Source organism: Propithecus coquereli, unplaced genomic scaffold, assembly GCF_000956105.1.
Source record: "Propithecus coquereli isolate 6110/MARCELLA unplaced genomic scaffold, Pcoq_1.0 Scaffold256, whole genome shotgun sequence".
Lineage (NCBI taxonomy): Eukaryota > Metazoa > Chordata > Mammalia > Primates > Indriidae > Propithecus > Propithecus coquereli.
Genome location: NW_012148130.1, coordinates 2,711,983 through 2,739,532, shown reverse-complemented (window position 1 = coordinate 2,739,532; position 27,550 = coordinate 2,711,983). Strand labels below are relative to the sequence as shown.

The 27,550-nt window shown below is 43.5% G+C and overlaps 1 protein-coding gene across 3 annotated transcripts in view; it reads left to right on the top strand.

Annotated features, from left to right (window-relative positions):
• The first annotated feature begins 289 nt into the window (after window positions 1-289).
• Window positions 290-27,550, top strand: part of PPP2R5C (protein phosphatase 2, regulatory subunit B', gamma) — a 142,628-nt gene continuing 115,367 nt past the window's right edge. For 2 of the 3 annotated variants that reach the window (XM_012647076.1, XM_012647075.1), the window contains exons 1-3: window positions 290-399; window positions 1,415-1,480; window positions 20,338-20,503. In XM_012647076.1, coding sequence (XP_012502530.1) covers window positions 373-399; window positions 1,415-1,480; window positions 20,338-20,503 — 259 coding nt within the window. In that variant the 5' untranslated portion in view covers window positions 290-372. The remainder of the gene's footprint in view (window positions 400-1,414; window positions 1,481-20,337; window positions 20,504-27,550) is intronic. The other variant, XM_012647079.1, reaches the window with a different exon arrangement.

The window sequence follows — 27,550 nt, the reverse complement described above, 5'->3', positions numbered from 1 at the left end:
GCGTTGGGGCATGTGACCGCACGTCAGCCAATGGCAGGGCACCGTTGAGGGCGGCGGGGCGGGGCCGGGCGCGTGGGCGGGGCGATCGGCGGGAGGCGGGGCGAGGGCGGAGGGAGAGGCGGGGCGGGGGAGGGGCGCAGAGACGCTACCGCCGCTGCAGCCGCCGCCGCCGCCGCCGCCGCGGCTGCCGCAGCCTGTGGGAGCCTGGAAAAGGGGAAGCGAGAGCGAGCGAACGACTCAGTCCCCGGGCGGCGGCGGCGGCGGGGGCGGGGGCGGCAGCGGTGGCCGGGGGGGCGCGACGGCCGGGGCGGGGGCGCTGCTGCTGCTGCGGGGGATCGGCGGCGGCAGGGGCGGCGGCGGCCGGCACCAGCCATGCCGAATAAAAACAAGAAGGAGAAAGTGAGTCCGGGGCCCGGGCTGCGGGACGGCTGGGGGCGGGGGGAGCGGGCGGCGGGGAGGACTGCCCGGGAGGAGGGGCGCGGCGGGGCACCGGCGTCCTGGCCGGGCCCTCAGCCTCCCGCCCCGACGCCGCGGGCTCCGGGTCCCCGAGGGCGGCCGGGCCACACCGAGCGCCCCCGTGCCTCTCTCTCCCTCACGGCCGGTGGGGGCGGGGAGCGGCGGGATGGTGCCGGAGCTGCGGGGGCGCAGGCCCGGGCCACTGGGACCTGCCGGGCGGACCGGGGCCCGGCGTGGAGGGAGGCGCGGCCCGGGGTGGGGGGCGTGGGCGGCCGCCCCCGGACAGCGCGCGCGGCGGGCCAGAGGGGGCAGGTGCGGCGGCGAGGTGGTCGACTTTGCCTCGCAGTCGCCTGGGAAGGGGCTTCGAGGGGGCTGCTGCAGACGCCTAGGGAGGGACCTGGACGGGGAGAAAGGGGGCGGGGGCGGACCCGCTTAATGCTTATAAAAAATGTTATGCTGCTCCAAAGGGACGCTCCGGGACTCCAAAATACTGTTATTATCCTGGTGGCGGCGGTGGTGATGGCTGTGTGCGAGTGTGCTGCGTTTGCATTTGGGGGGGCGAGTATGTTTTTGCTTCAGGTGGAGCTCTGTAGCGTTTCAGTATCACCCCAGAAATCCTCACTCATAGGGTTTAGGGTGGGAGGGAAGAAAAGGATGCGATGTGGAGCTTTCCAAATGCCGAGAGCACTGTGTAAAATTGGGTTCATCAGTTTCTGCTTAAAGTTTTCAATCCCAAATACAGAGGAAGAAAACGAGGAGAAGCTGAATTGTGGAGGGGAAAGCATTACAATATTGTATCTCTAAACAATATGATGTAGAATTTCTTGATGGTATGGATTAAAACTATCAGAAACTCTAGTTAAATTGTTTAAATCAATTTATAACTGCATTTGATTTATCTGATGTTAAGCAGTCTAAAAATTGAGAAGACTAATTGATTTTGCTTGATGTTTCCCAGGAAACACCAAAAGCAGGGAAAAGTGGGAAAAGTTCAAAAGAAGGACAAGACGCAGTAGAACCAGAGGTAACTGTACTCAAATATTCACTTTGTTTTTCATAAACACCTTTTAACTTAGAAACACTGAGGATGATAAAACTCAGGGTCCTCTAAAATGTTTTCTCTAGTTGAGGTATTTTTGTGGCATCTTTCATAATCCTCCATTTTAGTTATTTAAGTATTTACTATTCTGCTTTGGAAAAATGTTAATGATTTTATGAAAATGGTGCTTGTCTGTGGAGCTGATATTTTTAGATTTATTCCCCACACTTCAAACCTAGCCGCCCTCCTGTGTATAACTGGTCTTGTTGGGTCTCTCGCTGGAGTTCCTCGCGTTGCTTTTGCTTTAGGATCCTCCCCCGCTTCCTTTGCACGCTGCCAGGTGGTTGGTTCTCTTTCTTCCATCACCCTGTTCTCCTTCCTGCCACCTCGGCTGCTGGTGTCCTGGATTAGCTCCCTGTTTCTGTTGATGTCTGGTCCCTTGGACTCTGCCCAATAATGTTGGTATTTTTTTGCCTAGCTAGTTAACGGTATTTTTGTACAATCTTCTATCATCTTTCACATTCTCTCTCTCTCTCTGCATTGACCACCTGTGAATTTTTTTTGGTTCCTGACTTTGAGCTCATTTAAGGAACACCTGGAATGCTTAGTAAAGATTGCCTCTACTTGATGAAGTTGAAGTTGTTCCTTGACACAGTTGTGTCTTCAGAGGATTTGCAGAGGCATCACTTGCCTTTGCCTTTGCTTCCTTGTGACTAATTGTCATTGAACTAGAGTGCCCAGGGCCCAGGGTCCAGAAGCTGTATGGCAGAGGTAAAAGGTCCTTTTGAATCCGTGGGTAGCAGAGAGCTTAAGGGAGGTGTCAGCTCTCCAAAGCTGGAGCATTGAGGTCCCAGTCTAACCACAAATGACATTAATTTGTGTCAGACTCCTTCCTGTAAGCCAAATTAGTATAAGTTAAATTCTGTCTGGGAAACACAGTTAGGTGGTGATTACCTGTAGTGGACTTTTTTTTCTAGCCCCAGGTTATCTTTTTCTAATCATTTGGTGTATTCTCAGCCTCCCTCTTTTTCAGCACGTGGTTTATTCCATCAAATCTGTTGCCCTCCCCAAAGCAAAAAGCAGAAATGCAAAAGGTTCCTTAAATGTCAGTAGTCAGGATCATTTGTGCTAGTCTATTTCTACCCTTTCTTTATAGCAGACAACCAAGTTTTACTATGGCATGCTTGGATTTAACTTGCTTCTGTGTCACCTATAATTTAGATGGAGATGAAATTTATGAATAGTTGCTCTGCGGGAGTGTATGCTGTATGTTTTTTGGGGTTTGTTGATCTTTCATTAAAACTGCTAAGACTTCCTACTTCTCCCTAAACCTTTCTTGCTTACATACCTATATCCTCTTACCGTTAGGGTCACAGTGGAATACCAATGTGTATGTTTCATTTATTCCTCTTTTAGTGGAAAGAACCTGGCTATGTGGACAGATAATGTTTAAATCAGAAAAATCTATCAGTAATTCAAAGATACCAAAACCACTGCTATGTAAAATTCGTGTTTGTGTGGTGGCGTGGGTTCCTAGACTGCCAGTTGCATGAGACTCTTGTGGTGTGGCCTGCAGTGTCTTGAGTGTGATGCCCCACTTGTCTTTTTGTATTTTTTCTAGTGCTACTGTCTAAGAGCTGGAGTCACAGAGCTTGAAATTGCCACTGAAAAATACCGCTTCCTCATAAGGATACCAGAGGCAACATGGCATGTTAAGCATGACATTTGGCAGATCACTGTGTAAATTATTTTTCAGGAGTACAAATTGAGGCATTTCTGTTTGTCTGAATTTTGAGTTGACCCTTAACTTTTTTTTATTGTTGTTTTTCTTCCCTCAGTCTTCAGCTTGTTCAGCTTCTAGTTCCACCCACTTACCAAATATGATTGACTTATGCAGGTGAATTAAACCGTTATTGCACACTTTTTCCTTTTCCTCGCTCTGTGTTACTGTTAACTTGAATATTTTAACCTGAATGGTTTAAATGGGTTTCATATTGCCATGCTGCTTTCAGTTAAGTGGTGATTACGTGCAGTAGACTTTTTTTTCTCTTAATGTCATATTACCTTCAGAACCAGAAATTGCTAACGTTACACTGTGAACTCACCTCTGTTGGAACAGTTACCACAGAAGCCCCACAAGGCTGTGGGGCTTCACAGCCTTGACAGATGTACAGGGCAGGTACCCATCCAGGGCAGAGTATCCAGAAGGTTTGAAATAATCCTAGCAGAGAAACCTTTAAGAACTTGGCCTAGTTGACTTAATGTACTACCTCAAGTATGTGAAGGGTCTCCATAATAAAATCCTCGCTGGCTGTCATCTAGCAACACGCAGCTTACCTTGCCGAGCACTTTTTGGTTAGAACGAGGGAACATTTGGTGGCGGGGTTTTTTAGAGAGGAAGATGAAGTCCTGGAGTAAAGGACAGGGCGGAGAATATTTCAGCTTGAAGGTTAGAAAATAAAAATGGTGATCCTTGCTTTGTCATAAATGATGTCACCTAACTTGTATGATCCTATTTCCTCATCTGTAAATGACTTGATGAGTTGCTAGATTTGGCCATTTTTAAGTGTATAGGACAAATTAGGTTTGACACTTCTTGAAAGAAATTTTCCCTGCAAGATGTATGGCAGGATTATCTTTCAGTGTAACAGAATATTGTTAAAAGTCGTAACTGCTGCTATGCAACTTTTGCCTTATTCTAGAAATTTCTAGTCCTTGAACGACATGTATTGGTATATTTTTATCTTATTCTCTTTCAAATAGAATGTTTAAGTTTGATTTATTGCTTATGCACATGTGCCCTGCAAATAAAAAGTTTTTCTGCCCAGTACTTACTGCTGGTTTATTTCGTAGCACAGCTTTAAGGAATGAGGCCACAAATGGGCTCTTGGGTCACTTGAAATTGGAAAAGTCTGTGAAGATTGACAGAACTCACCATCTGTTTTCAGTGTAGCATTCAAATCTGTGGAAGCATAAGTAGGCATATTTTATGAATATTTAGAATCTTAATAAATTGCTTGGAGATTCCTGAAGTCCATTTTGTAAGATCAGATCATAGGATGGTGGTGTTTCTTTTACGTTTGTGTACTGTGTCCAAAGTTACATTTTTAAAAGTGTTAATGCTTTTTGTAAAGTGATTTGTTTTAAGCACATTAAAGGTTGTTTGAGTATTGTTCTCATGGTCATGTGTTTTACGTATCCTGCTTCAGCTTAGTTTTGTTTGAAAGTCTCTACAGCAACTCTTACATAATATCTATTGCTGAAAAGAAAGCTGAACAATCCTCTCTCCGACTTGTTAGCTTGTTTTGACACCTTCCACCTTTGGTAATAACTTCTTTTTTCTAATCTGTCCTTTGCGTTCCACTGCCACCACCCCCTGGTGTTCTAGAGCTGGGCATACTGGGACTTGCCTCCAGTCACATAGGTGCTAGATAGAGGAGTAATTTTTTAGAAATTAAAACTGAAATTTTAAAAATACTTATCTAACAATAACATACCCATTAAATGTCAACATAAATAACATTTTTATGAAAAATGTCCTTTCAGAAAATAGTTTTCGACTTTCTGTTCACTGTCTCTGCAGCAGGAGTTTTAACCTGAGTAAGTTGGAGGAGGACGGTGAAAGGTGCTTTGTTAGGCTGCGTCTCCTTGGAGGAGAGTCCCTGACTCTGCTTCCACAATAGATCAGAAGCCACTGTCTGTAAGCTCACTTCTGAGCCCCAGGCTTGCATCATTCTCGTCCCAACTATTTTCCATACAACCCTGAACTGAACTTCAGTGAGGCCCAAAGATGACCAAGAGAAGTGCTTTAAAAATCTTTTTTGAAATTTATTTGTATTTATTATGTAGGATATGGAATTCCTTGCTTTTAATTGCCATGTCTTGGTTTACTTTTCTCCGAGCTGCCCCGTGGTCTTTGCTGAGGGCCCAAGTGCACAGGAAAGATGGATGCGCTGCAGAGAGGACCATCAGTTGCAGATCGCAGAGCTTTGGCGTGGTTAGGAGGCTGCCCTGAGCTTACTGCCCCTGGGGCGTGAGGACGTAGTGGTTCTTCCTGAAGCTGCCCCGTCTCTAGCCCCCACTCTGTCCCAGGTTATAAGCTGCACAGTTGGTAGACCCCAAGTACCTCCCATGTGACTTCCACTGCTCTAGACCAAGGGTCCCCATCTCATCTCAGCACTTGACATATGGGTCCACGTATTCTGTGGTAGCACTATCCTGTGCTTTGTAGGATGTTCACCAGCATCCTTGGCCTTACTTACTAGATTTGGTATCCCCCCACCTGCTCCGGTTGTGACAACCGAAATGCCACCAGACATTGCCTAATGTCTCCTGGAGGACAAACTCACCCCGTCGAGCCACTGCTCTGAAAAGACCCGTGCACAGAAATTGTGCGTTTGCTTGCAAATCACACCTGGCACATACTCATCTGAGCATAGTATTTCCTTTAGAACGGCAGTGCTCAAGCACGAGGGGGATCACTCACTCCTTTACACGTTTCAAAATTATTGAGGACCCCAAAGAGCTTTTATTTAGATGGGTTATATCTATCTACTGATATTTTTCATTTTAAAAAGTAAACTCTTTAAAATATCCAATAACACCTATTACATGTTAACATAAATAACATTTATATAAAAACTATTTTTTAAAAATTTGCTGAGAAGAGTGGCATTGCTCTACATTTTTGCAAATCTCTTATTAATGTCTGGCTCCGTAGAAGGTAGCTGGCTGTCTAGCTGTCTGCTCCTGCGTGAAAGCTGTTTTGATTTTACACAAGTAGCCTGTGAAAAACTCCACATAATGATAGTTAATAGGGAAGATTTTACCATAGTGTTATGAAAACAGTTTTGACCTTGTGGACCCCTGAAAGGGTCTAAGGGACCCCACCTGGGCTCCCTAGACGACACTTTGAGAACCACTGTTTTAGAATAATATTCCTCCCATTCTCTGCTGGCTATCTGAATCCTTTCATCTTTTTAGCTCCAACCCAAGTTCATCTATTCTGAAATTTAAGTGAAGCTTTTTCTCACCATCTTGGACCATATTTTTTCCATCTTTTAAATTTGTATAGCAGTTATTTACTGTACCAATTATTTGCTATACAGATTGTCATTTTGCCATCTTGGACAATCTTTGCTTACCTGCAGCTTGCCTCCTTAACTAGATTAAGCCGTTAAAGACAGCAATTTAACTTGGTTCTTCTTTGCCCTTGACATATATATTAGGACCTAGAGTCTAGAAGTATTTGGTCAGTGGATTTTAAAAATGCTCAGGAAAAAAGTTTCAACTGAATTAGGTTGCTGATTTTTCTGATACTATAAATTAGCAAAAAAAAAAATATTGTTAAATGGCTTATTTCCGTATCACTTTTTTGATCCTATAAGGGAATTTTAATGCAGAATTTTCATCCAGTACAATTTGTTTTAAATAAATAGCATTATACTAAAGCAGAAGATTATGGTACCTAAGGTCTTTTTCTAATGTCTTATGAATGTTTTAAGAAGTAGAGGCCTGGTGCAGTGGCTCACGCCTGCAATCCTAGCACTCTGGGAGGCCAAGGAGGAAGGATCACTTGAGGTGAGGAGTTTGAGACCAGCAAGAGCAAGACCCTGTCTCTACCAAAAATAGAAAAAAAATTAGCCAGCATGGTGATGTGCATCTATAGTCCCAGCTACTCGAGAGGCTGAGGCAGGAGGATTGCTTGAGCCCAGGAGTTTGAGGTTGCTGTGAGCTAGGCCGACTCTAGCCTGGGCAACAGAGCAAGACTCTGTCTCCAAAAAAAAAAAAAAAAAAAGTATTTCTTTTTCTCTTAGTTCACTTTTACATAGTAGAAAAACTTACAGTCTCATAAGATGTTGGGAAAAAGATCAGTGGTAAAAAGTACGGCCCCATAAGATCTTCTTTGAATTAAAGCATTTCAGAATAAGATTTCCATTTAAATACAGTCATGTGTCACTTAATGATGGGGATCTATTCTGAGAACCGTGTCATTAGACAATGTCATCTTTACGCAGACATCAAGGAGTGGACTTACACAAACCAGGACGATATAGCCTAGTACACACCTAGGCTATATGGTATACCCTGTTGTTCCCAGGCTACAAACCTGTACAGCACGTTACTGTACTGAATATCATAGGCAGTTGTAGCACAATGGTAAGAATTTGTGTATCTAAACATGGAAGAGGTACAGTAAAAATACGATATTATAATCCAATGGAACCACTGTCATTGACCAAAGCATCATTGTGTGGCAGAGACTGTATAAGGTTTCCTTATGATCGTTGATGCTTTGTATTTCTTAATTTAAATTTACTTTGAGAATGTTTTCTCAGTAGAACATAAGTTACATATATATTTTTAATATGTTTTGTAAGTTACATAGAGATATGTAGATAATAGTTTTGTTTTGAACACCTCTTGTTCTGTGCAAGCACTTTGTTGAGGATTAGGGAGATAAAAAGAGTAACGTAGCCCTAACCCGTTAAGAACTTAGGTATCGGCTGTTCTGTTCTTTGTGAGGTGTAGCACTTGTGGCTTCTAGACATTCGGTGTACTTGGGAGTAACCCGGGTCCCCAGTCAGTCAAATCTCGTAGCTGCTGAATGGGTGAGGGCCCATTTCATGTGAAGAGCCACCTGGAGCTTTGGGTAAGAAAATCAGATGCTTTAAAACGTCTAAGTAGACACACAGACCATTAAATTATGGAGTTCCAGAAAGTGCGTTGGACCTCGCACTAAAGTGTGTTGTAGTTAGAGCCAGCAGATGAGGTCAGTCAGCATTTCTCTCCCTCGTTATTAAAAGCTTTCTTACTCTGTGTGCAATTCTAGAGTTCATCAAGTGAATCATATGAAATCTAGAGTTTTCAGGTTCAGAAGCTCAGAGTCCCTGTGCTAACACAGCTGCAGGGTGGACGCAAACCTGCAGCCCTGCCGTATCATGGTGGAGAGGTCTCCACCTGCATGTGTGGAGGAGCTGAGTGAGTCAGTCTGCCGCCAGCATGAATTGTGGTGATGTTTTCCTAAGTCACAGGGAAAATTCATCTGGAAGATTTCAATTATAGAAATGATCTCCAGCGTTTCCTTAAACAGTGGGTACCTGCCAAAGGTCAGGGTATGATGTCTGGTTTGGTACATTATATCTAATCATCTCGCATTTTCCTATCAGCATGTTGTGTTAAGCAAGGACTTCCCAGTGCCCTGCTTCTTGGACAGGTTTGAGAACAACTGATGCAATGAAATAATGCTTCCCTGAGCCAAACGGTATTGTCATCTTCGTTTTCTCCACCTGGGGGAGTGAGAGAACAAGCCTAGAAATTAAGGTCTCCAGAAAAAAAAAATGATTTTAATTTGAGGACATTGGATTTTCCTTTAGCTTATGTATCTTTTTTTCTAAATATAAAGTTTAGCGTGGCCCCAAAGAGATTAGTTTCAGACAACCTGCAGCCTACAGGTATTAACTGTGACCCAGTACTGGTTTTGCCCAGGAGTAATATCAAAATACCTGGGCTCTGAAGCAGTTAGGTCTGCTCTGGCCAGGATATTAGCTATTTGCCACATGTGGCTATTTTTAATTTAAATTTAAATTAATGAAAATTCAAATTTAATTTTATAAAAAATTCAATTCCTTGATCGGACTAGCCACATTTCAAGTGCTCAGGAGCCGTATGTGGCTGGTGGCTACTCTGTTGGCCAGGAGATGTAGAACATTTCCAGCTTCATAGAAAGTTCTCTGGACACAGCTGCCTTAGACCCAACAGTGTTTTCCACAATAGTTCTAATGTGAGTGTATCTAAATTTAACTTGCTTTGTTACCTATCACTCTTCTTGATATGAAATATCAAATTTAAGGTTAAATATAAAGGAAAAGAAGACATACAAATTGGCAGAAGAGAAGGAAATAGGTAAAACTAGGCAAAGGAAGGTGAGAGGAAAAAGGAGTATGGTGGTAAGACGGGAAGGAGGCTCTGCTCCCTGCCTGGGTCATGGGGGCCGACACCTGACACACAGAAGGAAACTCCAGTCCCCGTGGGAGCGGGGCCGAGAGAGGCCCGAGAGGAGTCACAACCTTTTTTCCTTCCAGTCTTCTTAGACATTTTCTCTATGTTTATGTTTGGTGAAAACACATGGTTAAAAAATAAAGTAGTACAGAAATCAGGAGTTTTCCCCTTCGGCCTTCCATTCTTAGACCTGCTTCACTGTCCGCCCCGCCATTTGATCCAGGAAGCAGTGTCATGTGGCAGAGGCTGGGCTCTGGAGTCAGGTGCCCTTTCTGCCCCCTGGAGGGATCTTACTCTCTCTGTGTCATTTTCCTCCTTTATCTTGTCCATTCTCTTTGGCATTACAGGCTTCCCTCCAGGTGATGCCTTCTTTCGCGATCGTATAGCGGGCACATTCTGAGATCCTGCCCTGTGCTAAGTGTCATTGTGGGTGCAGAGGCCCTGTACTCACAGAGTTTGCCTTCAGGAAGGGCACAAAAGTGGAGTGCTGTGATGCAGACATTTTTTTAAGGGGCGCTAGTGACATTGCACGTGAGAGCATCTCACACGTTGCAGAGCAATGGCTCTGGGCTGTCAACACCATATTGAAACCAAAACTGAACTCATGGTTCCAGATATCCCCGGTGGGGCAGGAGCATCTCCAGCAGCTCCTTTGCTGCAGCCCGGGAGGCCGCTTTAGGTGGTTAGCGAGGGCTTCACCAAGGAGATGGCAGGAAAGGTGAGACCTGAATGTCAAGAAGGAGCTGGCAGGCCGGGCGCGGTGGCTCACGCCTGTAATCCTAGCTCTCTGGGAGGCCGAGGTGGGCGGATTGTTTGAGCTCAGGAGTTCGAAACCAGCCTGAGCAAGAGCGAGACCCCGTCTCTCCTAAAAATAGAAAGAAATTAATCGGACAGCTAAAAATATATAGAAAAAATTAGCCGGGTATGGTGGCGCATGCCTGTAGTCCCAGCTACTTGGGAGGCTGAGGCAGAAAGATTGCTTGAGCCCAGGAGTTTGAGGTTGCTGTGAGCAAGGCTGACGCCACCGCACTCACTCTAGCCCAGGCAAAAGAGTGAGACTCTGTCTCAAAAAAAAAAAAAAAGAGCCGGCAGTGCAAACCTCTAGGGAACGACATTCATTCAGCCAGAGGCAGCGGCTAGTGCACAGGCCCCGTGGAGGACATCAGCTTAGTGTGTCCACCACCACCAGTTGGCTGAAGAGAAGCGAGGGTGGGGAGAGTGGGAGGGATGAAGTCGGGCTGGGCACAACAAGGTGGAGTAGGGTCTTGTAAGCAGCCATCAGCAGGGCTTGGGGTTTATAAAAATTAAGGGTGATGGGAAGCCATTGGGGTATTTTAAGCAGAGAAGTGAGATGATCTCACTTGCATATTTAAAAAGACCTCGCTAGCTCCAGTGTGGAGAATGGGGCAAGAGTGGAACAAGCACACCATCTGGAAAACTTTGCTTCCTCGGATGAATGGTTTCTTGGTTCGCACACACAAAGGTGGGCAGCAGCACAGCCGGCTGTGGGCTCTGGGGCTGGGTGGGCTTGTCAGCCGACTGCTGCTGTGGAGCCCTTAGTTGGGAGCTGGTTCTTGTGGCGTTTGACTCCCAATGGCCAGAATGCAGAGAGCTTTGCTTTGAGGGGCTGGCTTCTACGCTAGCAGCCGTAGTTTTTCCTAGACAGTTTGTTTTCTAAGAAAGGCAGCTATGGACAGATCACCATTCAGACCAAAAAGTAATCTCCTCCTCTTCAGCCCCATACCTCACTCCTGTCCTCTGCCTCACCCTGAGTCTCCGAGTCTATTGCCTCTGGGGATTCTGTTTGGCCTTCTCCTGCCTTCAACTGCCTTCTCCCTCCAACTCCACAGCCCCCAGCCCCCAGGTTTCCAGGTGGAAGTTGCATCTGTTGAATACTCCTGTCCTGAGAGGCACCAGTGACTGCCTGTGCAGATCTTCTTATTATTGGAGGTCATAACTTCCCTAGGCCTTCGTTATCACTTGTGATGGGGGCTCTGGAGGCGTGCCGATAGGTGTGGGTGCGTGGTCGATAAGTGTGAGTGCGTGGTTGACCTTGCTCGGGACTCTCTCCTGTTCTTGCTTTATTTTCACCTCTCAGCCAGGAATTGTTGGCCTAGCACAGGTATCAGCAAACCTTTTTCTGTAAAGGGCCAGATAGTAAATATTCTTAGCTTTGTGGGCCATGGTCTCTGCTGCAGCTACTCAATTGCTGTTGTAGCAAGAGAGCAAATGTTGACAATAGGCATGGCTGTGTTTGAATAAAACTTTATTTACAAAAATAGGCAGGGGACCAGATGTAGTCCATGGGCTGTAGCTTCCCAGCTCTGGCTTGGTGGAATCTAAATCAGGTTCAGTACTGAGAGAAACTTTCGACAAGAGACTGGGCATGTTGCTACCCTGGTCTTCTCTGTCCTTAGATCCTTATCTGAAACTAATAGTGGTTAATGCTCTGTGAAAGAGGTGTCTTTTGTGTTTGACTCCATTCACCATCAGAAGTTACTGAGAGAACTGTGATTTGGCCCTGCCCAACTGAACAGTAAATGTCTTGCATCTAGTTGTGAATTTTTAGAATCGCAGGGTTTGAGTGAAAGAAAAGAGCTGCTTGTTTAGTATAGTAATGCCATGTATAGGAAAACATCTAAAAGTGAGGCTTTGACACAAATCCAGTTGCCTGTTTTGCTGTTTGAATGAAATACTTAAAGGTACAGGGACTAACAAACATCCCTGTATCTGCTGCTCAGATTTTTTTTTACTCCAAACTTATTGGGGTGCTGTTGCCCGGCTCCCTATCTGGTTGTGAGGCAGGAGCAGCAGGGAGGACACTTGGACATAAAGGCTTGATGTATCTCGTGTCAGAAAAGGGAAGGGGTACTTTTTCATGAGCATGAGCGATGCCTCTGGCATATTGTTCCCTCTTCTTTAGCAACTGCTGCCATGCTTGTTGGCTGCTGGGGAAGACTTGGGAGAGGGCCTTGTACCCCTGAGACAAGCAACGCCCTTCGCCCTGCACCTCCCTGTGGGCCTAGAAGTAGGGCCAGGCCAGGGGCAGCGGCTCACCCACCTGGCTGGGCACCTGAGCTCCAAAGCAGTGGGGTCATAGGCCTGTCTGGGCAGTGCCTCACCTCGCCACATGGGCTGGCCGCTTCACCTTCCCTCCTCTTAAGATGCCCCCAGCCAGTGACTTCGGAATTCCAGAACCCCACACAGTCAGACACATCCTCACCCAGGGCCCATGTGTCACTCAGTAAGGAGTCCTTGGGAAGGAAGGGGAGGGGACAGCCTCCACTTTATTGTTGTAGCTTCCATTTGAATGGCCAAAGAGCATCTCAAACAGCATTTCAGATCACGCACCACCCACATTCTGCCTGAAAAACACAGCTGCTTGTTGTGCAACTACTCGGTGTGCAGCTACTTTGTAGACAGGTGGGGGACGCACAGGGTCGTCAGGGACCACTGGCTTTCAGTGGCTTCCAGTGAAGGGAAAAAATCAGCTGTTTTGATGTGAGTTTGACAAATAATACAAAGTTTGATAAATAATTCCCCATCATTAAGCGAAACAGTAAGAGGCTGAAGTAAATCCTAGGGCATCTGTCACCTCACTGAATGAATAGATCCTGTAGCCTCCATTCCAGAAGAGTGACAAAAAAGGTAGAATCAAGTCTTTTTTGGATTTTACCCAAGTCAGGTAGCTAAACAGTATCATACTTCTTTACAAAGATTTTTTATAATCTGAAGAGGGATATCCCGTTTTTATTTTAGAAGTAAACACCTAAACTAAGGAAGCACACCTGTTGTTTCTCACTTATTCAGCCAACATTAGTGCCTTCTCTGTGCCAGAGAACAGTTGACCCGCTGGAAATGCACATGCCCTACTGGGCTCACGGCAGGCTTGCCGTAACAGTAAGCCTGGGAGGCTCGAGGGCGCTCAGAGGGCAGTGCGGCCATCGCCACCGTCTAGTTCCAGAGCGTTTTCCTCACCCCAGAAAGCAACCTTGTCCCCATTGGCAGTCAGTCTTCACTGTCCCCTCCTGCAGCCCCTGGCAGCCACTAATCTGGTCTCTCTATGGGTTTGCTACTGTGGATATTTCATGTAAATGAAATCATGCATTATGTGGCCTTCTGTGGCTGGCTTCTTGCACTTAATGCTTTCAGAGTCCTCCATGTTACAGCATGTGTTAGTACTTCATTCCTTTTTATGGAAGAGTAATACTCTCTAGTTTGGATATATCACATTTTGTTTCATCACTTGAACTGTGGGTTTTTTCCACACTTTCTCTATTGTGAATAATGCTGCTGTGAACATTCGTGTACCAGTTTTTGTTTAAACACCTGTTTTCAGTTCTTTTCAGTGTATCCCTAAGAGTGAGATTGCTGGGTCATAGGGTAGTTTTATGTTTAAGTTACTGAGGAACCACCAAACTGTTGTCCACATCAGCTGCCCCATTTTAAATTCTCACCAGCAATGAACAAGGGTTTTAGTTTCTCCACATTCTCAGTAACACTTGTTATTTTTCATTTTTAAAAGTTACAGGCCTAGTGGATGTGAAGTCGTATGTTATTGTAGTTTTCATTTGCATTGCCCTAATGGCTAAAGATGTTGAGCATCTTTTCTTGTGCTTCTTGGCCATTTGTATATCTTCTTTGGTGAAATGTCTGTTCAAGTCCTTGCCCAATTTTTAATTGGGTTATCTTTCTGTTATTGAATTATTAGAGTTCTTTATTCTGCACACTAGATGATTATTAGATATATAATTTGCAGTATTTTCTCTCATTCTGTGGGTTATCTTTTCACTTTCTTGATAGTGTCCTTAGATGCACAAAAGTGTTTAATTTTTATGAAGTCCAGTTTATCTATTTTCCTTTTAGTTGCTTGTACTTTTGGTGTCATATCTAAGAAACAAGTGTCAAATCCAAGGTCATGAAGATTTACCTTTGTATTCTTCTAAGAGTTTTGTGGTTTTAGCTCTTATATTTCGGTCTTTGATCCATTTTGAATTAATTTTTACACATGGTGTGAGGTAGGGGTACAACTGCATGCTTTTCCACACGACTATCCAGTTGTCCTAACACCATTTATTGAAGAAACTATTCTTTTCCCATGGAACGGTCTGGGCTCTCAGTTCTACTCCATTGACCTGTACATCTATCCTTCTGCCAGTACCACTCTATCTTGATCAAAATGCTCTTTTAAAAGATCTCAAAAGAGATACAAAAATAGGTTTTGTCTGGAAGGACAAGTAGTTTGGTATTGCTGGAGCATAAAGTCTGTGTCTATGTTGGAAGCAGTTGTGTGAGGGCTGGGGTTAAGGAGCTGAGTGGCAACAGTATGAAGAAAAGTGAGCAAGCCCTTGAGCCTTTGCCTGCACGTAAAGGGGAGCAGAGCCACAGTCCTTGCTCCCAAAAAGCTTGACGTCTCCTTGTAGAAGCAGACTTGTGATTCAAGGCCTGAGGGAAGTGTAAGGGAACTACCTTAAGAAGAATGTCAAGGAGATGGCTGCGTCTAACTGCGTGGGTGAGGAGTAGGGAAAACAAATAGAAGTGGCATTTGAGCTAGGACGCCCTTCAGAAGCTTCATGCTTGGGGTAGTGGAGTGTCTTGGAAGGGGAAGAGGGCATTTCATGTTGAAGGAACAGGCATAGAAACAGGACACGGTCAAAGAACATTTGAGAATCGCAGAGTAGCCTGGAATTCCTGAAATAAACAGTGTGTGTTGGGAGATTAGTCCTGGAAAAGTAGCTTTAGGAGAGACAGTGGCTGGCCTTGAATGCCATGCAAAGGAGTTTGAACTTTCTCCTGCGGGCAGGAGGGAAGTCTCCACTGAAGTCATTTGAGCGAGGGAGTGGTCTGATATAGGTTTAGAAAGGTAAATCTGGTAACAGTGTAAGAATATGATTGGGTAAAAGAGCAGGGAAGTTATGTTCCGCTTGTCTAGTCTAAGCGTAATGAGGTTAAGCCAGAGAGAATTTAAAATTTGTTTTTATTATTTTTTTATTCTGTGTATTTTCACATATATGAAGGTAAGATAATAGCATGATGAACCCCCAGGCCCCCACCATGGAGCTTTGACCGTCACCAGCATGAGGACTGTCCTGTTTATCTGGCCCTCACCTCTGCACAGATGGCCCTCTCCTTACACTGGATTATTGTGCAGCACATTTCAGCCCTCATGTTTTATTCATAAGTCTCAAATATGTGGCAGCCTTCAATGAGGACTCTTAGGCAGAACCAAACACTATTACCACACCTAAAAAAGTAACAGTAATTCTTTACTATCAACAGTAAGTGTTCAAATCTCTGCTGCTGCCTCCTCCCTTTTTTTAGTTGGTTTGGGCCCTGAATTGAACTGAGTCCTGATATCCAAATAATAACATCTGTTACGCTGCACTGAATTGCTCTTCATCTATATAGGTTCCTCCTCTCTTTTTTCTCCTTGCAGTTTAGTTGTTAAAGAAATCAAGTGGTTCACACTCATTTGAAGGATGTGATAGTCAACCAAGGGCAATTTTTCCTACCAGGTGACATTTGGCGATGTTTGGAGACATTTTTGGTTGTCATAGCTTGGAGTAGGAGGCTGCTTACATCTGGTAGGCAGAGGCCAGGGATGCTGTGAACATCCCACAGGGCACAGCACAGCCCCTGCAACAAAGGATTGCCTGGGCCAAAATGTCAGTAGTGCCGCATGGAGAAACCTGCTATCACTTCCCCCATGTTCTGTGTTTGCATATCGTGTCCCTGTGGCTTAACATGTTCCCTTCTCCCTTGTATTTCCTGTGAACTGGTGGTTAGACCTCAAGGCTTGATCAGATTCAGTCTGGACTTTTTGGAGGTAAAAATACTTCTTAAGTGGTGTAGCACATGGTATCACATAGTTTCTGGCACATAAATGGTGGCAGTTTGATCTATCCATTATAAGATTGCAGAAGGGAAGAATTTTGAAAGACACTGGAGAGTGGAATTGCTCAGGTGTGGGGTCTGAGGGAAGAGAAAGGCAAGTCTGGCCTCAGCTCTCCTGCATGATGTCAGGTTGTCGCCCATACTCTCAACCCTGGTTTCCTGTCTGTAAGATGAAGATGCTGTGACTTTGTGGGGGTGCCTGAGGATGGAATGCGGTTGGGGAATAGCTGCTCCCCAGCCCCCTGAGGACGGCCACGGCACAGAAGGGCACTAGACAAGTATTCCGCGGAGTGCATGGAGGGAGGCAGAGTCTGCCCGTGGGGGAGGAATCTGTGTGGGCAGTGCGCCTTGGGGCGCTGACCCTGCATGTCTTGTTGGCCACTGGTGTTGGGGGCTTAGGAGGCGTGTGCATGTGTATCCAGGTGCCCTGCTTTGCCCTCTGCTCAGCAACCCCTTCAGATCCTTCTCACTTTCCTCGAGCCTCAGCCCTTCTGTCACTTCCCTGCTTACGGGCATCTTGGTAGTTGACCTTAGCCATCGGGTGACTCAGCCCACTATGGGCCATCAGGTTAGTAGGTGTCTTGTGCCCATGAGACCCATCCTTTTCTTCCTCTATTGTCACTGCAGACCTGTCAGATCCATGCTCTGTGCTCAGCTCTTCTCTCAGCAGTGTCCCTCCTGCCAGCATCCAGATGTCCCCAAACCTTTCCCATCTTCAGCAACCAGAGCCCCTTCTCTGAGCCTGCTCCTTTCTCTAGGGCCCTAACTCTCTTCTTTTCTTCTCAACCAAATTTTTCAAAAGTGTTGGTGGTCCTCATGGTCTTCCTACTGAATCCTCAGTTCCCATCACTTCTCCAGACACCACTCCACAAAACTGACTCACCCACCAGCCACCATGACCTCCTTGTTGTTGCATGACCTGGGAGACTCTTGGTCTTTGAGTGGCATCGTGGCATCGTTGGCTTCCTTCCTTCCTTCCTGAAAGACCTGCTTCCCTTGCTTCCAGGAAGGACCTGACATTCTCACCTCCCCATGGCTTCCTCCTTCCTTCACTGCTGCTGCTGCTCCTCAGCCCCTGTCTTCTCCTGCTCCTGCTCCTACTCTGGCTCACCTCCTCTCTCCTTCCTCAGCTTCCTCTGCCAGGCATTCTGTTCAGTCCCAGGACTTCAGAAGCCACTTAGATACCAAATTCCCATCTCCAGCTCAGATGGATTCCCAAGTGCCCACTGGGTGGCAGGCAGGACCCCTCCTAGGTGCTGAGACACAGTGGGGCAGACAGAGGAGGACGAGCCATGCAGGCTGTCTCTAGGGCAGGGTAGCGCAGACAGTAACCGAGAAAGCAGATGCAGAAAAAGAAGTTCAGCTGCTTACTCAGGTCATAGGAAAATAGAAGCACTTCTGGAAGACTGGGGAGAGAGGTAGTTTTGGACTCCTCATCTTGTCATGTTGGAATTGCCGGGCAGGTGCCTCAGACTCAGCATATTCATACCGAACTCTCCCCCACCATATTTCTTTCCTGTCTCAGTGACTCATGGCACCATCCACCTGTCTGCCGTAGCCAGAAGTCTGGGAGTTCTCACCAATTCCCTCTTCTCCCCTGTCCCACACATCCACTCTGTCATCCAGCACTCTTGATTTTACCCTTAAATATCTCTGCTCTGCCCCACTTTCTGCATTTACCTGCCGCTGTCCTGGTCCAAGCCACATGGTCTTCTCTTGTTTAGACTACCAGGCAGGGCCTTCCAGTGTCGCCTCCAGTCTGCAGTCCACACTGCACCTCACTGGTCTTTTAAAAAGGAAGATCTGTTCATGTTGTTGCCCTGCTCAGGCCGGCAGGGGGGCAAGAATGGCAGGGTCCACGGAGAGGAGCCAGTGGCATGGACACTGCAGGTCTGGGGACAGCTGTTTATTTTCTCAGGTAGTGGAAACCTTTCCTTGACTCGTTTCCCTCCAATGCACTGTGAATACCTATGGACTTGATTCTGTTGTACAGGTTAGTCAGTTCACCAAATCCTAGTCTTACAAGCTTGGTTACATAAGATGTACAGTTCATCCCTCAATTGTTTATCAAGGTCGTTGTTGTGTAGCACTGGGTTTGGCGTTATACAAAAATAAAAAGGAAATAGAAATTTTAATCTACTGTAACACATGTATATATAATTTAACATTTAAAACAGAGACACTTCCTGGGAGTAGCTCTTTGTGACTATGGAACAAATACCAGGGTGTTTCTAGGGGCATCGAGAGAGAGATGAGCCGGAGAGTTTTCTCTGGGTGGATTCTGTGGAGGAGGTGGTTATGGATGGGTTTTTTAAGGAAGAAAGACCCATGCTTTCATGACCAGATGGAAAGAATGACAGACATCAAGGTCATAGCCCAAGAAAACACATCTTGAGGAGGAAGCCACAGACTGCAGGAAGGAAGGGAACCCAGGCCCCTCACTCCCAAGTCAGAGTTCTGTCTGTTGTTCCAGGCTGTCGCCTTAGAAAACTCTTCCAAGCATTCTTCCCCACCCGCTCCCCGCCCCCCTGCTCCAACCATTCTTAAGCACCTTATTGAAAAATAAAGCAGTTCTTACTGCTTAGTGAAATTGATTCAAGAATGAGAGCAAATTAGTTTGGGGCTGGAGTGGGTATGTCTTGTTCTCCTTGGCCTCATGTAGTTGAACTAGGCATGATGGGTTTGTGTCTCTAGGGTGGAGTTTGGCAGCCTTTTAAAGGGCACATGTGCAGAAACAAACTCCTCTTCTTTGGGCATACTGCCTAAAGGATCTTGAGGGTCAACACTTAGCTGCACCAGCTGCTGGCCGTCACTGCTGGGCGATGGTGGCAGCACTGAGCTGTTTACTGTGTCTGTTGGTTGTTGCCCAGAGAGCCCTTCAGCTAGGGGGCCCAAAGCACGCTCATCTGCTTAGGCCTGTGTGGATAACAGGACCCCCGTGGCTCTGTTACAGGTACTGTGTGCCCTTAGACCCTCCTCCACCACTTCTGAGTATTTCACATGGCAGCTTAGCAGGTCATCCATGTGGTCCTTGGACAGCCCTAGTTGTTGCGATACAACCTGGAAGTGAGCACGCAAATCAGGAGCCTAGAGGCAAATGCAAGGAGAGAGCAGCGGGAGAGTGGAGCATTTCCGGAGGCCCTCGGGGAAAGCACTTTGCTACAGCCTTCACTGATTTCTGAGGGCTGAGTGGTGAGCCAGCAGGGAAAACGTATCATTTATGGGGTATTCAACTGCGGCTTAAAAGAACAAACTTATTATCTTACAGTTGCGTAGATCAGACATCTAAAATAGGGCTGAAATTAAGGTGTCAGCAGGGCCACACTCCCTCTAAAGGCTCTGGAGGAGACTCCATTTCCTGCCATTCACACCTGCAGAGGCTGCCTGCCTGCCTTGGCTCTTGGCTCCTTCCTGCGTCTTGAGGGCAGCGGCGTGGCATCTTCAGATCTCCCTCTGCTTCCATCATCTCATTGCCTTCTCTTGTCTGAGCCTCCCACCCCTCCGTTCCCAGGCCCTGCGTGATTAGCTTGGGCTCACCTGGATAATCCAGGATGATCCAATCATCTCCCATCTCAAGATCCTTAATCACATCTGCAAAGTCCCTTTTGCCAAGTAAGGTCACATATTCCCAGGTTCCAGGGATAAAGATGTGAACATCTTTGAGGGGGGTCAGCCCACCATCAACCTTTGTGGTAAATATTTAGAAGTCAAAAGTTCAAAGGAAGCCATAAGAAATTAGGTATATCTATAAATCTCCCGACGTCTAGCATTACGAGAGGTGGAACATAAGTACCACGCTCTAGCAACTCTAAGGAATGGTGTTGTCTACAGTAGAGGCAGCGGACTGTCCCAGATTATGTTTTTGCATATGGTTTTTCTATATTTTAATTGTGCTATAAAATACAACCGTTGTACATATTCATTTGTTTTTTTTTTTGTTTTGGAAGCCAATTTCCAGCAGGAAAAACAGCCTTGTTGCTGTCCCGTCTACAGTACCTTCTAAAATAAAAGTACCAATCTCTCAGCCCATAGTGAAGAAAGACAAACGGCAAAATTCTTCAAGGTTTAGTGCAAGCAGTAATAGAGAACTTCAAAAACTACCATCTTTAAAAGGTAACTTTTTTGTCTTTTAAAAGTTAAATTTTGACTATTTGGGGGAAGGCATAATGTTTTGATCATTTGCTGGCTTCTTATATCTTTGCTGTGTTTGTATTTTGCAGAATCATCTGTATTAGAGATTTTTTTAGATTGAATGTCATTAACTTATTTACTCAACCAACATTTTAAATTCCTGAGATATTTAAGATAAAAATCTAATAACTAATGTGTTATAAGTATATACAATAAGAAAACAGGAAAAACTGAAAATCTTTTCATATTAATTATATTAAGGTAGTCAGCTTTTTTCTAAAAATTGACTCTCATTTGTCTTAGAACTCTATCCATTAAGAAAGGAGTTATTACAAGTAGAGTAATGGTAAAAATTATAGCAGAATTTGTTCATTTTTCTAATGTGAGAGAGGTAAGACCTATAGCTATAGCACTTTACGGACATTCTTGGTTACAAATCATTTGAGGATTACCTCTATTCAGGGGTTCTTTATTTGAAATTAGGGAAAAGTGCTGTTTACTTTAAATTTCCCCCAAAATGGCACAGTTACCTATTTCCATCTGAGAGTATTTAATCCCTAAAAGTCTTCGTTTAGGGGATTTTGAGGTTGAGGTACTTTTAAAACCTTATCAAAGAAAACAGGATAAGGAACCTAAAGTCAAATGTCAACCTCTTACAACCTTATATTTACTAAAATATAAGATTAGTATGCTAAATAAATATCAGACATTTTTCATACATTAAATTTATAATAATGAGTCTTTTACAGTTAATTTGCATTGAGTATGAACTCAGAGCAGGAAATTTGTCGCCTTATACCTTTATTCCCCGTGCCTTCCATGCTGCAGGGTATATAGCAGGAACTCAGGGCAGAAGTGCAGGCGGATGGAGGGTTGGGTGGGTGGGTTTATGGGTGGGGGAATGAATTTTCTGCCCTTCTCTTGCTAGAAATACAGGCTTCCCACTCACTCCATTTTACAGAGCTTGTATTTGGCTATTTGGTTTACCTTTGTGGTAGATCATATACGTACAAAATCATTTTTGATGAGTCTTTCTCTTCCCAAATAGTCCATGCTTTCTGATGCGATTATTCATTCATCAAATATGTATTGAGCACCCATCAAAGTGGTTCTAGGTACTGGCGGTACAGAATTAAACAAAACCAAGCCCCTGCTCTCCTGGAGCGAACAGCCCAGTGGGGAGACAGCAAGGAAAGGAATATATACACGTGCCTCTTCCTTCCATTGCCTTCAGGAGGCCCAATAATTTGGATGTCTGGGATGGAAAAGGCTTTGCATAACCATTATTGACCTTCATGGGCCAAGCCTTGCCCCTGATACCTGTTCCAGCTGGAACTTGGTTCTTGCCATGATACAGGCATGTTGGGCATGCACCCCGCCTCTTTTGTGTGCATGGCACACAAGTGCAAGTACCATGCAGGCCTCCTGAGTACACTTCCTCTACCTCTTCCGAGGAGTCTGCACAAGCCTCTTTCTCCAGGCCATCTGTTCTACATCTGTTTTGTATTCTCAACTTCCTTTTCCTCCGTTTCTCATTATGTTTAGTAAGAATGGCATGCAACATACTCCTAGTGACACTTTTCACTGTTCCCCAAAATCCACATGTCCTGGAGAATTTCACATTGATCAAGCTAATTCACCTCACTGGTCTTGTTTGATAATTCTTTCTTGGCTTTTCTAAAACAGTGTTTCTGTATATATGCTAAAATAATTTCATCTAGTTCAGAAACAATAGGAATTGGTTAGAATTACCTTAAAGTTATATTTTAATTTGGGGAAGATTGACACTTTCATGATACTCTTTTTCCATCTAAGAAGATAGTATATCACCTCCATTTTTCTGGGTCTTGTTTTCTTACTTATAAGATTTTATGGCTTTCTTGGAAATCTCTAACTTTCCATTAAATTTATTCCTAAATACTTTGTAGTTTTTGTCACTCTGATGACTGGGTTATAATTTTTCCATTTCTGCTTCTAATTGGTTCTAGCTATTCTCATGAAAAGATAATTGGTTTTTAAATATTACACCATCACCTTATCAAACTTTCTTATTAATCTTAGTAATTTTTTTACTAGAATCTGCATATATAGTCCTGTCATTTGTAATTAGGTTCTTTTATCTCTCTTCCAATATTTATACCGATATATACTTGTTATTTTAATTTTATTATAACACTAGCTAGAACCAATAAAACATAGATAACAGAGGTGAAAGCATGCATTCCTGCTTTCCCCCATTTTAGAAACTGGCTTCAGCACTTCCTCATTTAATGGAAAAGTGGCTCTTGATTTCTGATAAATGGTCTTTACCAGGCTGCTAGTGTTCCACAGTCCACACTAGCATGGCCCTCACCCATGCAGGCTGGTGGGTGCCATGCCAGAGCATGATGGTTGTGCACTGCTGCTGAATTTTATCAAATGCTGTATGATTTTTGTCCTTAAGACATAAATATAATTGCTGTGGTGTTAGATTTTTCTCGTTTTGAACTATCTTTGCTTTACTGGTATAGACCTCAATTTTGTCATGGTATATTTTATACAGTGCCCAGTTTGGTTTATTAATTTTCATTAGAATCTTTGCTTCTGTATTTACTGTAGAAGTGGTCTGTAGTTTTCTTCCTTTTTTGTACTACTGTATTTTATCAAATCTTAAGACGCGTTGACACTGGCACTTTGCGATCTCTCCCAGGCGTGGTCTGCAGAAGGTTTTCCTGCTGCTGTCTCACGCTGCCATCTCATGACAGGGATTGTAAGAGGCACCAGGATTTCAGAAATAATAAAATGTGAATGTGCCCATGAAATAGCATTAAAAGAGTGACTTAGAACTCAGCTGGGCCTAATGCTTTTCTCTATGATAATTCTGTAGCTTCTTCCATTAGTGGGTCCATTTAGACTATGTCACGTGTTACCTCATACATGACATCGTTTGATGAACTTTTTCATCTCTTCCACATCTGTGGTGGTGACGTCTCTTTATCAGTTCACATATTCTTTTGACTATTTTGTTTGCATTCAGTATCGTTCATCTCCACTTTAATTATCCTATTTCTTTTATCTTTTTCCTCATTTAGTAAGTTGAATAGAGTTCACTTATTTTTAGTTTGCTTTTTAATAATAAAAGCATTTAAAGCCATGTGTTCCTTCTGAGTATAACTTCAAGCCCATCCCTTGATTTTCTTTTTTTTCTAACTTTTCAAGTCATAGATTTTTCTTTTTTAAAATTTTGTTGAGGCATAATTTACATACCTTAAAATTTACCCATCGTAAGTGGGACTTTCAATTGTTTTAATAAATGTGTAGAACTGTGCAACCATCACTACAATCCAGTTTTAGAATATTTCCAGAATCCTTCAAAAGTTACCTCATGCCCACTAGCATCAATTCCCGCTCCCATCCCCGGCTGCAGGCAACCACTGATCTGCTTGCTGTCTCTAGATTTGCTTTTTCTGGACAGTTCATATAAGTGAAATCGTACAATATGTAGTCTTTTACATCTGGCTCTTTCGCCTGGTATAATGTATGTGTGGCTTTCCATGTTGATTACCTTGTTTCTTTTTAATGCTGAATAATATTCAGTCATATGGATATACCATGTTTTGTATATCCATTCACCAGTTAGTGGACATTGGGTTGTTTTTTAACTATTATGAATAATGCTGCTGTGAACATTTACATGTCTTTGTGTGTGCATATATTTTCATTTCTCTTGGGTAGATGCCTAGGAGTGGAATTAGCTTTTTAAGAAACTGCCAAACTGTTTTCCAAAACGGTTGTGCCATTTTACACCCTGGCCAGCAATGTATGTGGGCTCCAGTGTGTCCACATTTTGGCCAACCTTATTATTGTCTGTCTTTCTGCTTACAGCCCTTCTTGGGGGTGAAGAGTGGTGTCTCACTATGGTTTTCATTTGCATTGCCCCAGTGAATGGAGATGTTAAGCATCTTTTCATGTGTCTATTAGCCATTTGTATATCTTCTTTGATGAGACATCTATTCATATCTTTTGTCTATTTTTAAGTTGGTCATCATCTTGTTATTGAATTGCAACCGTTCTTTATCCTGGATATGAGTCCTTTATTTTATGATAAAATATAATAAAAATAAATCATTGTAAAAGTTTGAAATGCGAAATATACCCACAGTTTTTTATTATAGTCAGAAGACATAAAATTACCATCTTAAATTGCTATCAAAGTTTCTAAACACTCTCAATTTCTGTTACCTCATTGATAATCTTCAGGTTTGTCTATATGTATTAAGCCGTTCTGTTGAGCTTTTAATTTCAGATGAATTTTTTTCATTTCTGGAAGTTCTATTTGGCTCTTTTTTTAATCTGCAGTGTCATTTTAAAATATTTTCCCTATTCTATTGCACATGCTGTCAAACTTGTCCTTTCTTTAAGTATAGTAATAGTGTAAGCACAGCTATTTTATAGCCTGCGTCAGGTAGTACCGGTATCTGAAGTCTTTGTTATGTTTCATTCATGATGTCTTATTTCTTTGTGCACCCGATGATTATTTTATCGTATGCTGGTCATTGTATTCAAATATTTGAAATAAATTGAAACCTAGAATGAAAGTAGCGTCTTCAACAGGAATTTGTTTTTGTTTTGCCAGACACCTGGGGGCAGTGCCAGTCTGGGAATACCTTAAACCACATTACTGACTTGTTAAATTAGCCCAGCATTCTGCAGAATATCCTACTTGTTCCCTGTGGGTCTTGTAAATGAAAACCTTTTTGGCTGAAATACATCAAAGGTGATGCTGTGTAACTCAGGAGATAGTGTCATTATAGTGGCAGATGCATAATCTCTGGTTGCCTATCCAAAGGGATGCTAAATTTTAAATTTTACCACGGAATTAAGGCGATGACAGATTGATCTCTTTGCTGAACAATTACATTTCCCTTTGCAATTCAGAAAGTACTAGGGTTACTCTGCTGTGTATATTTTGGCATCCTGCCAGTGTCTATTCTCCCTCAACCATATGCTAATGTTTTAAATACCAGTTGATAAGCCTTGCCTGAGTCAATAGTTTCACTAGAGAGTCCAACGTTTAATCTAGCATTCTTTTGAAAGCAGTGATTTTCCTTCCCGACTGGAGATATTTGGTTATCCTAAAATATGGTTCCTACTGGAAAAGCAGGATAAACTTAATTCTTTGTCTTCTAGTTACCAGTTTCCCTCAAATGGTGACAACTTAAGCTTTTTTCCTGGCTTTCTCTTTAATAACGTTATGGACTAATGTCATTGATTTAGGTGTATTTTAATGTACTAAAATCATTACTCTTCCTGCCTAATTTCAACAATTTAGTGTCCCTTAGACTAGCTCATAGTCTATGAGGCTTTTTACATAGCCTCATTTGTTTTTGATTCCTTGATTTCTGACACAGTGAGGTATCCCCAAGGCTTACTTTGTATTTTCCCTGTCCTAAATTTGGAATCAGCATTTTTCAAAGAGCCCTGGTTCCTTTCAGTAGGAAATGATATTAGAGACCAAAATCTAGGTAGTAGGAGTGCTCATTGCTACTGGACTGATATTACTTTTAAGTGCTTTCAATGGAGGGAGCTCAAATATAAATTATTTTAGTCATGCATTCATATTGATATTTTCAGTTCAATTTTAATATTATAGTGTTTTCACTTTTTTCTTGTATTTTCGGAGTTTTATCTCTTTGTCTTACACTGAAAATCTTGGTTTCTAACATCATTGATGTAATTATGGCTACATTCTACTAAAATAATTCCCAACAATACTGACATTATTACAAACAATTGGAACTTTAAATTGGCTCATCTCATTGCAGAAAAAGCTGTTGGCATTTTTATTTTACTTATTTATTTTTTTAGAGATGGGGTCTTGCTATGTTGCCTAGGCTATTCTTGAACTCCTGGGCTCAAATGATTCTCCTGCCTCAGCCTCCCGAGTCGCTGGGACTACAAGCATGCACCCCATTGCCCGGCTACTGTTGACATTTTATTGGGATCCTGTTACATTTTTAAAATATCTGAGGAAGGGTTGGCATCTTATGATATGTGCTTCCTCTTATCTAAGAGTATATTGTGTCTTCCTGTTTTCCAAGTCCAATTTCATGTCCTTTAGGGTGTTTTTAAGTTTTCTTCATGTGGGTTTTGCACATTTCTTACTAAGTTAGTGCCCAGACAGTTATTATTGTTGCGGTTGTAAATAGGGATCTTCTCTTCCATTGTGTCTTCTAAATAGTTATTAATTGTTTATGTGAAGGCTGTGGATTTTGGGGTCTTGCTTCCATATCCTCTCTTACCAAATTATCTTATGTTTGCAGTAGTTTTTCAGTTGATTCTTTTAGGTGTTCCAGGTATCTAATCAGATCATCTACACATAAAGATAATTTCACCTCTTTGTTTTTCATTGTATACCTCTCACGTCTTTCTCTGGAGTTGACTGATAATTCCAGTAAAATGTTACGTAATAGTGGTGAGAGTACTGCTTGTCTTGTTTCTGACATTAGTGGAAATGAGAGGCATGATTTTTAATAATCAGTTATTATTTCATTCCGTGGTTACCCCAGTTTTTTCAGTTATTATAAACAATGCTGTTAAGTAAATCTTGTATTACCATTATTGTTCACATCTTTGAACCTTTTCTTCAGCTGGATTCAAAGAAAGGAAGTACTGAATCAAAAGAGTATAAGTTTTCAAAAACCCTCGATGGATGTTGTGCAGACACTTCGCAGAGAGGTGGCGCTGCGTCCACTGCTACCCTGCATGTGTGCGATGCTCGTCCTCTCACACCTCTCCGGTCCTGGGATCATTGAAAGCTTTAGTTGCTTATTAGGTGGAAAACAGCATTTCATTTTTTAATTTTTTTTTTTTTTTTGAGACAGAGTCTCTGTTGCCCTGGCTAGAGTGAGTGCCATGGCGTTAGCCTAGCTCACAGCAACCTCAAATTCCTGGGCTCAAGCGATCTTCCTGCCTCAGCCTCCCAAGTAGCTGGGACTATAGGCATGCGCCACCATGCCCGGCTAATTTTTTCTCTATATTTTTAGTTGT